Source organism: Symphalangus syndactylus, chromosome X (assembly GCF_028878055.3).
Source record: "Symphalangus syndactylus isolate Jambi chromosome X, NHGRI_mSymSyn1-v2.1_pri, whole genome shotgun sequence".
NCBI lineage: Eukaryota > Metazoa > Chordata > Mammalia > Primates > Hylobatidae > Symphalangus > Symphalangus syndactylus.
In genome coordinates, this window is record NC_072447.2 from 127,240,429 (window position 1) to 127,255,023 (window position 14,595).

At 40.2% G+C, this 14,595-nt stretch overlaps 1 protein-coding gene across 8 annotated transcripts in view; it reads left to right on the top strand.

Annotated features, from left to right (window-relative positions):
• Positions 1–11,156, top strand: part of XIAP (X-linked inhibitor of apoptosis) — a 79,540-nt gene extending 68,384 nt beyond the window's left edge. For all 8 annotated transcript variants that reach the window (XM_055268184.2, XM_055268179.2, XM_055268180.2 and 5 more), the window contains one exon: positions 6,536–11,156. In XM_055268184.2, coding sequence (XP_055124159.1) covers positions 6,536–6,729 — 194 coding nt within the window. In that variant the 3' untranslated portion in view covers positions 6,730–11,156. The remainder of the gene's footprint in view (positions 1–6,535) is intronic.
• The last annotated feature ends 3,439 nt before the right edge of the window (positions 11,157–14,595 follow it).

The following is a 14,595-nucleotide window of genomic DNA, read 5'->3' on the forward strand; positions in this document are numbered from 1 at the left end:
TATGCATTGCTGTTTTTAAAAAGCAAGAAAGGGCTGGATGTGGTGGCTCACACCTGTAATCTCAGCACTTTGGGAGGCTGGGACAGGTGGATATGGACATTTTTTAAACATAACCTTAATGCTGTGTGTTAGTCTGCTCAAGCTGCTATAATAAAATTCCATAGACTAGGTGTCTTAAACAACAGACTTATTTCTGACAGTTTTGGAGGCTCCAAAATCAAGGGTGCTGGCTGATTCGGTTATGGGTGAGGGCCCTCTTCCTGCCTTGCAGATGGCTGCCTTCTCACTGTGTCATTGCATGGCATGGGTTGGGGTTGGATGGGACAAGATGGAGCAAGTACTCTGGTCTCTTTTCCTCTACTTTTAGGGGCACTAATCCCATCATGGGGGTCTCATATTCATGACCTCATCTAAACCTAATTACTTCCCAAAGGCTTCATTTCCAAATGTTACATTAATCATGGAAAAAAGATTAAAAATATGAGTTCTACCAGCCTGGGCAACATAATGAAACTGTCTCTACAAAAAATACAAAAATTAGCCGGGCATAGTGGTGTGTGCCTGTAGTCCCAGCTCCCTGGGAGGCTAAGCGGGGAAGATCACCTGAGCCAGGGAGGTCAAGCCTGCAGTGAGCCATGATCATGCCACTACACTTCAGCCTGAGCAACTGAGCGAGATCTTGTCTCAAAATATATATATCTCTCTCCTTTAAGGATGATGGATCCAAAAGTGCTTGCCAACAACATCGAAGGTTAAAGAAGAGGTTTCAAACTGAGTACACTTTTGGGTACTTTACCTGTAATAGTTCTCTAAGCTCTTGATCATCCTCCCTCCAAAAAGATGAGAATTCTCCTACTGCTAAAAAAACTTAAACGTTTACTTATTTTTGACGGATTTAAGATCCTTTTGATCTTTAAGATATTTCAAGTGCTTTTGAAACATTATTCAGACAATTATGTAAGTTATGAAACAGTATGAACATTAATGATATTTAAAATTATATTCATTGATGTAAGAATCAATGGAAAGCTTCCAATTTTTTCCTTATAGATGCATTTATTTAAAATTTACACAAGCTCCACTTATCTTGGTGGTGGTAAAATAAACCCTTTACTTGTCATCTTTCTTTCTTATTTTTTATTTTTTATTTGTTTTAAGACAGAGTCTCACTCTATCGCCCAGGCTGGAGTGCAATGGCGCGATCTTGGCTCACTGCAACCTCCGCCTCCCCAGCTCAAGCGATTCTCCTGCCTCACGCTCCCAAGTAGCTGGAATTACAGGCATGTGCCACCACGCCCAGCTAATTTTTTGTATTTTTAGTAGAGACAGGGTTTCGCCAAGTTGGCCAGGCTGGAATTTTTCTACTATAACAGAAATACAAGCAATTTTGTCATTTTTTTCCTGCATCTTAAACACACTCTTAATTAAGTTTGGCCATAAGTTGTTAGTTTTCAAACCTTAATGTATCTGCAGCAGAAAGATTTAGCAGGTTGTAGTAGGAAGAGATCAACAGACTGTGCATTAGGGAGAGTGTCTTTTCTTTATCTAACAGGAGTCAGTGGATGCTCATATTATCACTGAGACTACAAACTAGGATGGTGTGGGGAGGAGAGCCTAAGGGTTGGAATTCATTTGAAGTCTCCTCAGTCTCACTAAATCGAGAGGCAAGTAATTGACACAGGCTCTCTACTCATGCTGGGACTGCTGCCTATTTGTCTTCCCAAAAGCTGATGAGGAAAGACTGACACTAAGAATCTTTTAATTTTATATAAAATAAGGATGAGGCTAACTGAAGTAAAGCAGGTGAAGGTTATTAGAGAAAATATAACATTGTCACTTACTGAGAAATCCTAGATTTAGTGCTAAACTTTTTTGCCAATGGCTGTGTAACAGAGAATGCCCTAGTAAAACGTCTTGTAAAAATAGTACCGAATCAGTATCTTTTTTCTTTCTTTGAGAAAATTATGTAGTGTAAGATAAAGCCCTTTATTTAGTGTATGTACTAAAGTACTTATTTTAATCTTTATGTATATATATATTACTGTATATAGTATAAAAATCAAATAACCCATATTCATTTCTTATGTCTTTCCACATGAATCTGCTCTAATAGTAAAATGAATAACATCAGTTTATTCTAGAAGAGGTTTTAAATAATACAAATATTAGCAAATAACATGAAAAGTTATCTAGCCTTTATTGCTCATGTGCCAGTAACCTTCTGACCTAGAAGAGGGCTTTGTGGGGAGGAGAAGGGGAAAGGCGCTGTAGGGAAGTATGTAGAATCCAGTAGTTACCTTTAAGCCAAGAGGGAAGTAATTGCCAGTGGTAAACTACTGGTCTGAGGGGAAAAGATCTATGCCCAGAATATCACCATCTCAAGTTAGTGGCTTTATACAAGGATGAAATAATATAGAAAAAAATGAGATGGCTGGGCGCGGTGGCTCACGCTTGTAATCCCAGCACTTTGGGAGGCCGAGGCGGGCGGATCACGAGGTCAGGAGATCGAGACCACGGTGAAACCCCGTCTCTACTAAAAATACAAAAAATTAGCCGGGCGTGGTGGCGGGCGCCTGTAGTCCCAGCTACTCGGAGAGGCTGAGGCAGGAGAATGGCGTGAACCCGGGAGGCGGAGCTTGCAGTGAGCCTAGATTGCGCCACTGCACTCCAGCCTGGGCCACAGAGCGAGACTCCGTCTCAAAAAAAAAAAAAAAAAAAATGAGATGATATGGTATCACAAACAGTCAGAACCAAAGGAACCTTAAAGATTATTTTATAACTTTTTTTTTTTTTTGGAGACAGAGCTTCACTTTTGTTGCCCAGTCTGGAATGCTATGGTGCAATCTTGGCTCACCGCATCCTCCACCTCCCGGGTTCAAGCGATTCTCCTGCCTCAGCCTCCTGAGTAGCTGGGATTACAGGCATGTGCCACCACACCCTGTTAATTTTGTATTTTTAGTAGAGACGGGGTTTCTCCATGTTGGTCAGGCCGGTCTCTAACTTCTAACCTCAGGTGATCTGCCCGCCTCGGCCTCCTAAAGTGCTGGGATTACAGGCATGAACCACCGCACCCAGCCCATTTTATAACTTTTATGACCTTAATCGGGAACCTGAAGTACAGATGGGCTGTTGCCTAGGATCACACCGATAGTTGGGAATAGAATTCAGATTTCCTGACTTCTGGTCCAGTGTTTTGGGGTTTGTTTCAGTTTTTTTTGTTTTTTTTTAAATTTTTAAAAATTGTGATAAAATACACATAGAATTTACCATCTTAACCATTTTTAGTGTATGGTTCCATAGTGTTAAGTACATTTACATTGTTGCACAGTCAACCTCTAGAACTCTTCATCTTGCAAAACCAAAACTCTACATCCATTAAATAGCCAGGCGTGGTGGTGCATGCCTGTAGTTCCAGCTGCTCGGGAGGCTGAGGCAGGAGGATTGCTTGAGACCAGGAGCTCAAGGCTGCAATGAGCTGTGATTGCACCACTGCTCTCCAGCCTGGGATACAGAGCAAGACCCCATCTTTAAAAAATAATAATAATAATAAAAACATGTTCATTAAACAACTCCCATTCCCTCTCTTCCCAACCCCTGGCAACTACCATTTTACTTTTTGTCTCTATATTTGACTGCTCTAGGTGTCAGTATTGTTGTTGCTTTGTTTGTTTGTTTGTTTCTTCCTTTTTGTGGAGAACGGGGTCTCGCTATATTGCCCAGGCAGGTCTCAAACTCCTGGGCTTAAGCTATCCTCCCACCTCTGCCTCCCTGAGAGCTGGGATTACAGGCGTGAGCCACCGCACCCAGCCTGTTTGTTTTTAACTCGTTGTAGCATTGCATCTAAAAGTAATGTGGAAATTACTTGTTCTCCTTTTGATTTTTTTGGCATGAAATACACACTTCATTCTGACTTTTTTTGGTGTTGATGCTTTCTTATAATATAAATCAGCTTATAGTGCCGTTTCTTTACTTGTATTTTTTCCTCTGCCTTGAGTACCTTTTCTCTAGCTGTATACCTAGTCCCATTCCCCACTATACCCCCAACTCCCTGAATCTACTTTGTGAACTCATGTTTCAAGGTTCAGCTCAGAAGTCACTTCTTTCAAGTTTTCTCCCGCACCCACAGCAGAGTTAGGAGCTCCTTCTTATCTACTCCTGGTGCTGGTAGAGTTTTGTTTTGTTTTGTTTTTCTTGAGACAGGGTCTCGCTCTGTCACCCAGGCTGGAGTGCAGTGGCACAATCTCGGCTCACTGCAACCTCCATCTCTCAGGTTCAAGCGATTCTCCTGCCTCAGCCTCCCGAGTAGCTGGGATTACAGGCATGCGCCACCACACCAGGCTAATTTTTTGTGTGTGTATTTTTAGTAGAGATGGGGTTTCACCATGTTGGCCAGGCTGGTCTTAAGCTCCTGACCTCAGATGATCTGCCCTCCTCAGCCTCCCAAAGTGCTGGGATTACAGGCGTGAGCCACCATGCCTGGCTGAGCATTTTGCTTTTTACACTATTTTGGAACTGGTTTCTGCCCTGCCCATTAGATCAAGCTTCTTAAGGGTAAGTGCTTTATCTTCTTATCTCTGATGCATTCCATGTTTGAGCCTATCGTTTTTATTATGCCCAAGAGGGTACTTTTTAAGAAGAAAGAGATTAAACAATCCTTTCCTCTACCCTCTAGCCAGAGAAACCTTTCTGAAACATAGATGTGATCATATCTGTCTCTAGTTTAAAACCCTTCACTGGCTCCCAGGGCCCTTGGGATAAAGTCCAAACTCCTTTACGTGGCTCGCCTAATCTTTCATGATCAGGCACCCTTTTGTAGCCTCATCTCATGTTATTTTCTAAAATTCTGTGCCCAAGCTTTGCCTATGCACTTGTAGGCCACGTTCTGTCTCTCTCCTTGGAGCTTGCTTATGCTGTTTCCTTTGCCTAAAACACTTTTCTCCCATTGCCCTTATCCCCGAAGGCCTCCCTCTCCTAGTAAACTCCTAATTCATTCTTTTGTACCCAGTTTTAGGTATAATTTCCTCGAGGAGGTTTTCGTTTATGCATGCATGCGCACACATGCACACACACCCTTCCTGTGCTCTCCATAACACATTGTAATTACCTTTGTCATCATACTATTTATACTTTCCTGTTTGCTTGTGTTCTTTACTTGTCTGTGAGCTATTGGGGGCCTGAGGTTTTATGTATTTGTTAATTGTATCCCTAGTACCTAGAACCTAGTTAAGTGTCCAGTAAGTATTTCTTGAATAAACTATTGTTTTCCAAACATGTTTTCAGAATAGTGTTCAACAGGATGTTAAAAGGATGCCATGAAAAGGGAACCCCATAGTTAAATAGGGAAATGCATTGTATATTTCTAAGAGAGAACATAGACTATACTGTCCTATATTGTACTGTACTGCCCTGTCCTGGATGACAGTGGTTCTCAAATGCCAGTGTGCCCAACCCCAGAAATTTTAGATTCTGTGAATGGAGCCCAGAAATCTGTTGTTTAAAAATGCCCCAGGTTATTCTCATGTGAGGCCATATTTGGAAACCACTGGTACATAATGATTATAAAGATGCTAAAATAAATAAATAGTTGTGATTATAAAGGTATAGTTAAAATATGTAATGCATTTGGAAGAGTGCCTAGCACATACTGTTTATGCAATATTACTGTTAACTGCTGCTGCTGTTGTCATTATTGTTATATGTGACCATGAAACACATTTTTTATGGCACATTTATTCACATTTCACAAAACTATTTTGGGAAAGGCTGAATTAAGCAAGTACTTCAGTGCCACCTATATGCCGATGACATCCAGATCTCTATCTCTAGCCCTGACTTCTCCTGGCCTCAAGATTTGACTCTTCAATTGCCTACTGGTTATTTTTATATGGGTGTCCTGAAAACACCTCAAAAATATCTGAAGATCCCAAACCTGTACCTCCTTTTATATTTCTTATTGGCATCACCATATCCTTGTCAGCCAAGCTAGCAATCTTGTAATCAACTTTAGTTTGTCTTTCTTCTTCAGCCCTCATATCCAGTCAGTCACCCAATCCTACTTGTCCCACTTCAGAAGTGTCCCTCAAATCCATCCCTCTATTTCTAGAAATTCTATTTCCATGTGCTGCTCCTTTTACCTAACCCTTGTTTTTCTGCCTGGCAAATGACTGTCCATGCTTAAATGTCACTCCTCCACTTCCCTCCTCCCCCGATCCAGCCACTGCCAACCTGTGAAGCCTTCTCCAACTAGCCTGAGCAGAAGAACTTGTTTTCTCATCTTGTCCCAGAGCACTTTGTACATAACTTTATTATAGCACTTATCACTTTGTACTTTGTGCTTAACCTCTGTAGCCTCATCTTACATCCTCTCCCACTAGCATGTGAGCTATTTAAGAGCAGATGCCACGTGTGAGTCATCCTCATATCTCCCGGCACTTGTTGGGTGCTTGGCACGTAGTAGGGGTTCAATAAATGTTTTCAATGAATTTAAACAACTAACAAAGTCTAAAACTAGCATAATTATTTTCTCTTTTTGCAGAGATTAGTACTGAAGAGCAGCTAAGGCGCCTGCAAGAGGAGAAGCTTTGCAAAATCTGTATGGATAGAAATATTGCTATCGTTTTTGTTCCTTGTGGACATCTAGTCACTTGTAAACAATGTGCTGAAGCAGTTGACAAGTGTCCCATGTGCTACACAGTCATTACTTTCAAGCAAAAAATTTTTATGTCTTAATCTAACTCTATAGTAGGCATGTTATGTTGTTCTTATTACCCTGATTGAATGTGTGATGTGAACTGACTTTAAGTAATCAGGATTGAATTCCATTAGCATTTGCTACCAAGTAGGAAAAAAAATGTACATGGCAGTGTTTTAGTTGGCAATATAATCTTTGAATTTCTGGATTTTTCAGGGTATTAGCTGTATTATCCATTTTTTTTACTGTTATTTAATTGAAACCATAGACTAAGAAGCATCATATTATAACTGAACACAATGTGTACTCATAGTATACTGATTTAATTTCTAAGTGTAAGTGAATTAATCATCTGGATTTTTTATTCTTTTCAGATAGGCTTAACAAATGGAGCTTTCTGTATATAAATGTGGAGATTAGAGTTAATCTCCCCAATCACATAATTTGTTTTGTGTGAAAAAGGAATAAGTTGTTCCACGCTGGTGGAAAGATAGAGATTGTTTTTAGAGGTTGGTTGTTGTGTTTTAGGATTCTGTCCATTTTCTTTTAAAATTATAAACACATACTTGTGTGAATTATTTTTTCAAAGTGATTTGCCATTTTTGAAAGCGTATTTAATGATAGAATACTATCGAGCCAACATGTACTGACATGGAAAGATGTCAAAGATACGTTAAGTGTAAAATGCAAGTGGCAAAACACTATGTATAGTCTGAGCCAAATCAAAGTATGTATGTTTTTTATATGCATAGAACAAAAGATTTGGAAAGATATACACCAAACTGTTAAATGTGGTTTCTCTTCGGGGAGGGGGGATTGGGGGAGGGGCCCCAGAGGGGTTTTATAGGGGCCTTTTCACTTTCTATTTTTTTCATTTTGTTCTGTTCGAATTTTTTATAAGTATGTATTACTTTTGTAATCAGAATTTTTAGAAAGTATTTTACTGATTTAAAGGCTTAGGCATGTTCAAACGCCTGCAAAACTACTTATCACTCAGCTTTAGTTTTTCTAATCCAAGAAGGCAGGGCAGTTAACCTTTTTGGTGCCAATGTGAAATGTAAATGATTTTATGTTTTTCCTGCTTTGTGGATGAAAAATATTTCTGAGTGGTAGTTTTTTGACAGGTAGACCATGTCTTCTTATCTTATTTCAAAATAAGTATTTCTGATTTTGTAAAATGAAATATAAAATATGTCTCAGATCTTCCAATTAATTAGTAAGGATTCATCCTTAATCCTTGCTAGTTTAAGCCTGCCTAAGTCACTTTACTAAAAGATCTTTGTTAACTCAGTATTTTAAACATCTGTCAGCTTATGTAGGTAAATGTAGAAGCATGTTTGTACACTGCTTGTAGTTATAGTGACAGCTTTCCATGTTGAGATTCTCATATCATCTTGTATCTTAAAGTTTCATGTGAGTTTTTACCGTTAGGTTGATTAAGATGTATATAGGACAAAATGTTAAGTCTTTCCTCTACCTACATTTGTTTTCTTGACTAGTAATAGTAGTAGATACTTCTGAAATAAATGTTCTGTCAAGATCCTTAAAACCTCTTGGAAATGATAAAAATATTGGCAAGAAAAGAATAGTTGTTTAAATATTTTTTTAAAAACACTTGAATAAGAATCAGTAGGGTATAAACTAGAAGTTTAAAAATGCTTCATAGAAGGTCCAGGGTTTACATTACAAGATTCTCACAACAAACCTATTGTAGAGGTGAGTAAGGCATGTTACTACAGAGAAAAGTTTTGAGAGTAAAACTGTAAAAAATTATATTTTTGTTGTATTTTCTAAGAGAAAGAGTATTGTTATGTTCTCCTAACTTCTGTTGATTACTACTTTAAGTGATATTCATTTAAAACATTGCAAATTTATTTTATTTAATTTTCTTTTTGAGATGGAGTCTTGCTTGTCACCCAGGCTGGAGTGCAGTGGCATGATCTCTGCTCACTGCAACCTCCGCCTCCTGGGTTCAAGCGATTCTCGTGCCTCAGCTTCCTGAGTGGCTGGGATTACAGGCAGGTGCCACCATGCCCGACTAATTTTTTTATTTTTAGTAGAAACGGGGTTTCACCATGTTGGCCAGGCTGGTCTCAAACTCCTGACCTCAAGAGATCCACCCTTGCCCTCCCAAAGTGCTGGGATTACAGGCTTGAGCCACCACGCACGGCCAAAACATTGCAAATTTAAATGAGAGTTTTAAAAATTAAATAATGACTGCCCTGTTTCTGTTTTAGTATATAAATCCTCAGTTCTTCACCTTTGCACTGTCTGCCACTTAGTTTGGTTATATAGTCATTAACTTGAATTTGATCTGTATAGTCTAGACTTTAAATTTAAAGTGTTCTACAAGGGGAGAAAAGTGTTAAAATTTTTAAAATATGTTTTCCAGGACACTTCACTTCTAAGTCAGGTAGGTAGTTCAATCTAGTTGTTAGCCAAGGACTCAAGGACTGAATTGTTTTAACATAAGGCTTTTCCTGTTCTGGGAGCCACACTTCATTAAAATTCTTCTTCTAAAACTTGTATGTTTAGAGTTAAGCAAGACTTTTTTTCTTCCTCTCCATGAGTTGTGAAATTTAATGCACAACGCTGATGTGGCTAACAAGTTTATTTTAAGAATTGTTTAGAAATGCTGTTGTTTCAGGTTCTTAAAATCACTCAGCACTCCAACTTCTAATCAAATTTTTGGAGACTTACCAGCATTTGTCTGTGTTTGAACTATAAAAAGCACTGGATCTTTTCCATCTAATTCTGCAAAAATTGATCATTTGCAAAGTCAAAACTATAGCCATATCCAAATCTTTTCCCCCTCCCAAGAGTTCTCAGTGTCTACATGTAGACATTCCTTTTCTGTATAAAGTTCACTCTAGGATTTCAAGTCACCACTTATTTTACATTTTAGTCATGCAAAGATTCAAGTTGTTTTGCAATAAGTACTTATCTTTATTTGTAATAATTTAGTCTGCTGATCAAAAGCATTGTCTTAATTTTTGAGAAATGGTTTTAGCATTTACAAACTAAATTCCAGTTAATTAATTAATGGCTTTATATTGCCTTTCCTGCTACGTTTGGTTTTTTCCCCTGTCCCTTTGATTACGGGCGAAGGTAGGGTAGAGTGGGTGTAGTGAGTGTATATAATGTGATTTGGCCCTGTGTATTATGATATTTTGTTATTTTGGTTGTTATTTACATTTCAGTAATTGTTTTTTCTGTTTCCATTTTAGTGGATAAAATTCGTATTTTGAACTATGAATGGAGACTACCGCCCCAGCATTAGTTTCACATGATATACCCTTTAAACCCGAATCATTGTTTTATTTCCTGATTACACAGGTGTTGAATGGAGAAAGGGGCTAGTATATCAGTAGGATATACTATGGGATGTATACATATCATTGCCGTTAGAGAAATAAAATGGGGCCGGGTGTGGTGGCTCACACCTGTAATCCCAGTACTTTGGGAGGCCGAGGCAGGTGGATCACGAGGTCAGGAGATAGAGACCATCCTGGCTAACATGGTGAAACCCCCTCTCTACTAAAAAACAGAAAATTAGGCCGGGCGCGGTGGCTCACGCTTGTAATCCCAGCACTTTGGGAGGCCGAGGCGGGCGGATCACGAAGTCAGGAGATCGAGACCATGGTGAAACTCCGTCTCTACTAAAAATACAAAAAAAATTAGCCGGGCGTGGTGGCGGGCGCCTGTAGTCCCAGCTACTCGGAGAGGCTGAGGCAGGAGAATGGCGTGAACCCGGGAGGCAGAGCTTGCAGTGAGCCGAGATCGCGCCACTGCACTCCAGCCTGGGCAACAGAGCAAGACTCTGTCTCAAAAAAAAAAAAAAAAAAGAAATAAGAAAATGGGAAGCAATATTTGACATAGTTCTTTTTAGCCAAATCTACTTGTTAAAAAAAGGGTAGCAGTTTATTCATCTGTGAAAGGAGAGTAATATCTTACAAGGTTGCAAGAGCTCAAGGAGACCATGTATGTAAAGTTCCTGCTGTAAATATGAACTCCCACCCTAACACGCTTTTACCTCTGTGGGTTTGTCTTGACCTGGAAATTTGGGCTAAAACTTAGAAAAAAATCTTACATGATAACTCTTTCAGTGATGCTTACTCATAGTTTTTGGTGTTTCTCATAGTTAAGATATAAATCGGCCGGGCGTGGTGGCTCACGCCTGTAATCCCAGCACTTTGGGAGGCCAAGGCGAGTGGATCACCTGAAGTCGAGAGGTCGAGACCAGCCTGACCAACATGGAGAAACCCCGTCTCTACTAAAAATACAAAATTAGCTGGGCGTGGTGGCTCATGCCTGTAATCCCAGCTCTTTGGGAGGCTGAGGCAGGAGAATCGCTTGAACCCAGGAGGCGGAGGTTGTGGTGAGCCAAGATCACGCCATTGCACTCCAGCCTGGGCAACAAGAGCAAAACTCTGTCTCAAAAAAAAAAAAAAAAAAAAGATATAAATCACAATAAATAAATAGGGCAATACAAATGTTAGCCAGGCGTGGTGGCACGTGCCTGTAGTCTCAGCTACTCTGGAGGCAGAGGCAGGAGGATCACTTGAGCCCATGAGTTTGAGGCAGCAGTGAGCTATGATTGTGCCACTGTACTCCAGTCTGGGTGACAGAGTGAGACCCCATCTCTAAATAAATAAATAGGTCAAACCCCTAAAAATATTTAAATTCTTCTTCAAAAATTGAAAAGATTATTCTTCTCAAATTTAGTTGAGCTTTCTAAGAGAAACAATTGGCTTTTTCTCACTTTAATAATCATTTTCAGTTTGACTCATACAGTTAACACAATGTGAATTTCTTCCTCAGCATAACAGAATTATAGAATGACAGGGCTGGAAGTGACCTTAGAGAGTATCCAATTCTTCTCTTTCATTTTACAGATGAGGCAACTGAGGCTCAAAGGTGATGTAATTTGTGCAAAGATTATAGCTAATTAGTAGTAGAGCCCTGACTGGGACATAGTTTGAAGGTGAAAAACTTCACCAAGCTACCTTTCTTGAAAGGTCCAAATGTTTATTTTTTCAACTATTCTTTCCACTATACCATAACTTTCACTACATATTAAATGACACTTTATAAGTAATAGGACAATCATCAATGCATATATAGCCAGTCCTTCATATCTGGGTTTTGCATCCATGGATTCAACCAAGGAGGAATTGAAAACACTGAGAAAAAAAAAACACACACACACAATAAAAAACAAAAATACAAAATAATACAAGGAAAAAGCCAAAATTGTCATACTGTTGTTAAGCAACAGTATAACAACTATTTACATAGCATAAAGGTTGGTACAAAAATGCAAAAAAAAATGCAATTATTTTTAAACCAACCTAATATATTGTATTAGGTATTAAAGTCATCTGGACATGATTTAAAGTATATGATGCCAGCCTGGACAAACGGCAAAACCCTGTCTCTACAAAAAATACAAAAATTAGCTGGGCATGGTGGTGTGTGTGTGCCTGTAGTCCTAGCTACTCCGGAGGCTGAGGTAGGAGGATCGCTTGAGTCTGGGAGGCAGAGGCTGCATTGAGCTATGATCATGGCACTGCATTCCAGCCTGGGTGACAGCGCAAGACCTTGTCTCAGAATAAAGTATGTGATGAAGATGTGCATACGTTATATGCAAATAACCATTTTTTTTTTTTTAATTTAAACAGTCTCACTCAGTTGCCCAGGATGGAGTGCAATGGCGCAATCTTGGCTCACGGCAACCTCTGCCTCCCAAGCAGCTGGGACTACAGGCATGCTCCACAGTGCCCAGTTAATTTTTTTTGTATTCTTAGTAGAGACAGGGTTTCACCATGTTGGCCAGGCTAGTCTCGAACTTCTGACCTCAAGTGATCCACCTCCCAAAGTGCTGGGATTACAGGCGTGAGCCACCACAGCCGGCTAATTTTTGTATTTTTTAGTAGTGACTGGTTTCACGGTGTTGGCCAGGCTGGTCTCGAACTCCTGATCTCAGGTGATCTGCCTGTCTCGGCCTCACAAAGTGCTGGGATTACAGGCGTGAACCACTGTGCCCGGCCTTGTGTGATTTTATCTAAGGGACTTAAGCGTCCTCAGGTCCTAGGGGGTCGTGAAACCAAAACGCCATGGATAGCAAGGGACAATTGTATCTTCAGATTAGACAAATGGCGCCGGGCACGGTGGCTCACGCCTGTAATCCCAGCAGTTGCGGAGGCTGAGGCAGGCGGATCACCTGAGGTTAGGAGTTGGAGACCAGCCTGGCCAACATGCTGAAACCCTGTCTGTACAAAAATAACAAAAATAGCTGGGCATGGTGGCGCATGCCTGTAGTCCCAGCTACTCGAGTGACTGAGGCAGAAGAATCGCTTGAACCTGGGAGGCGGAGGTTGCAGTGAGCCAAGATGGCGCCACCGCACTCCAGCCTGGGTGATAGAGTGAGATTCCCTCTCAAAAACAAAACAAAACGAAAAAAATAGACAAATGCTATATTAATGTTTGGGTGGTCAGATTGTACTTTGAAGTCTGAGGTTTGCAGATATGCCTATAGATTTTTGGAGTTTACCACTTTCTTATTCTGTATCATTAATGTAATATTTTAAATTACTATAAATGTTACCATTTTTCTGGATTTAGTAAGAAATTTGCATTTTTGGTTTGATGTAACAAGGGTTTTAATGTAATTTATGTTAGATTTTGCATTTTTTTATTACTGTTATATTTTAACCTGACTGACTGATCTAATTGTATTAGTATTGTGAATAATCATGTGAAATGTTTTGAGACAGTACTATATTTGTGAATATAATTTTATGATTTTTTTCACTTAGAACCTTTCTGTGTGGAAAACTAAGAAAATTGCTTTCTGCTGTATAATCTGGCATTCATTGTAGATTAAAGCTTATTTTTCTGTGAATAAAACGTATTCAATAAAATACTATTCTTTAAAATTATGTCTTACTACCTTGTATTTGTTTCACTTTCTTAGAAAAAATAAAATCACCCTCTTAATACTGCAATGTAACCTCCTAAATGTATCTTATGCCATTGTACGTAGGCGTAAGGTACACATTAGGTCATGCCATGTTTTAAAGGAAAAGACATCAGTTTTCACATTAATGGATGGAATTCTATAAGTGCATGAAATGTCAATTTTTAAAATGTATATATACGAACAATAGTAACACCACTCCCTCCAAAAAGATACGCTTGGTTGGCCGGGCGCGGTGGCTCACGCTTGTAATCCCAGCACTTTGGGAGGCCGAGGCGGGCGGATCACGAGGTCAGGAGATCGAGACCACGGTGAAACCCCGTCTCTACTAAAAATACAAAAAATTAGCCGGGCGTGGTGGCGGGCGCCTGTAGTCCCAGCTACTCGGAGAGGCTGAGGCAGGAGAATGGCGTGAACCCGGGAGGCGGAGCTTGCAGTGAGCCAAGATTGCGCCACTGCACTCCAGCCTGGGCGACAGAGCGAGACTCTGTCTCAAAAAATATATATATATATATGCTTGGTTGTCTCAGGAGATAGTATAGTCACTATAACAAAACTTGAACAGGCAAGTAGCAATGAACCTAAAAAACCACTGCCCCTTTGAGGCAGGCAGCAAGGAAGGATATTTGTGAGTTTGTAGAAGCAAGTGCCAGTGAGTTTTAGAAGCTGCGAACAATCTGGTGGGATAAAGAAAGGGAATAGCCGGGCGCGGTGGCTCACGCTTGTAATCCCAGCACTTTGGGAGGCCGAGGCGGGCGGATCACGAGGTCAGGAGATCGAGACCACGGTGAAACCCCGTCTCTACTAAAAATACAAAAAAATTAGCCGGGCGTGGTGGCGGGCGCCTGTAGTCCCAGCTACTCGGAGAGGCTGAGGCAGGAGAATGGCGTGAACCCAGGAGGCGGAGCTTGCAGTGAGCCGAGAT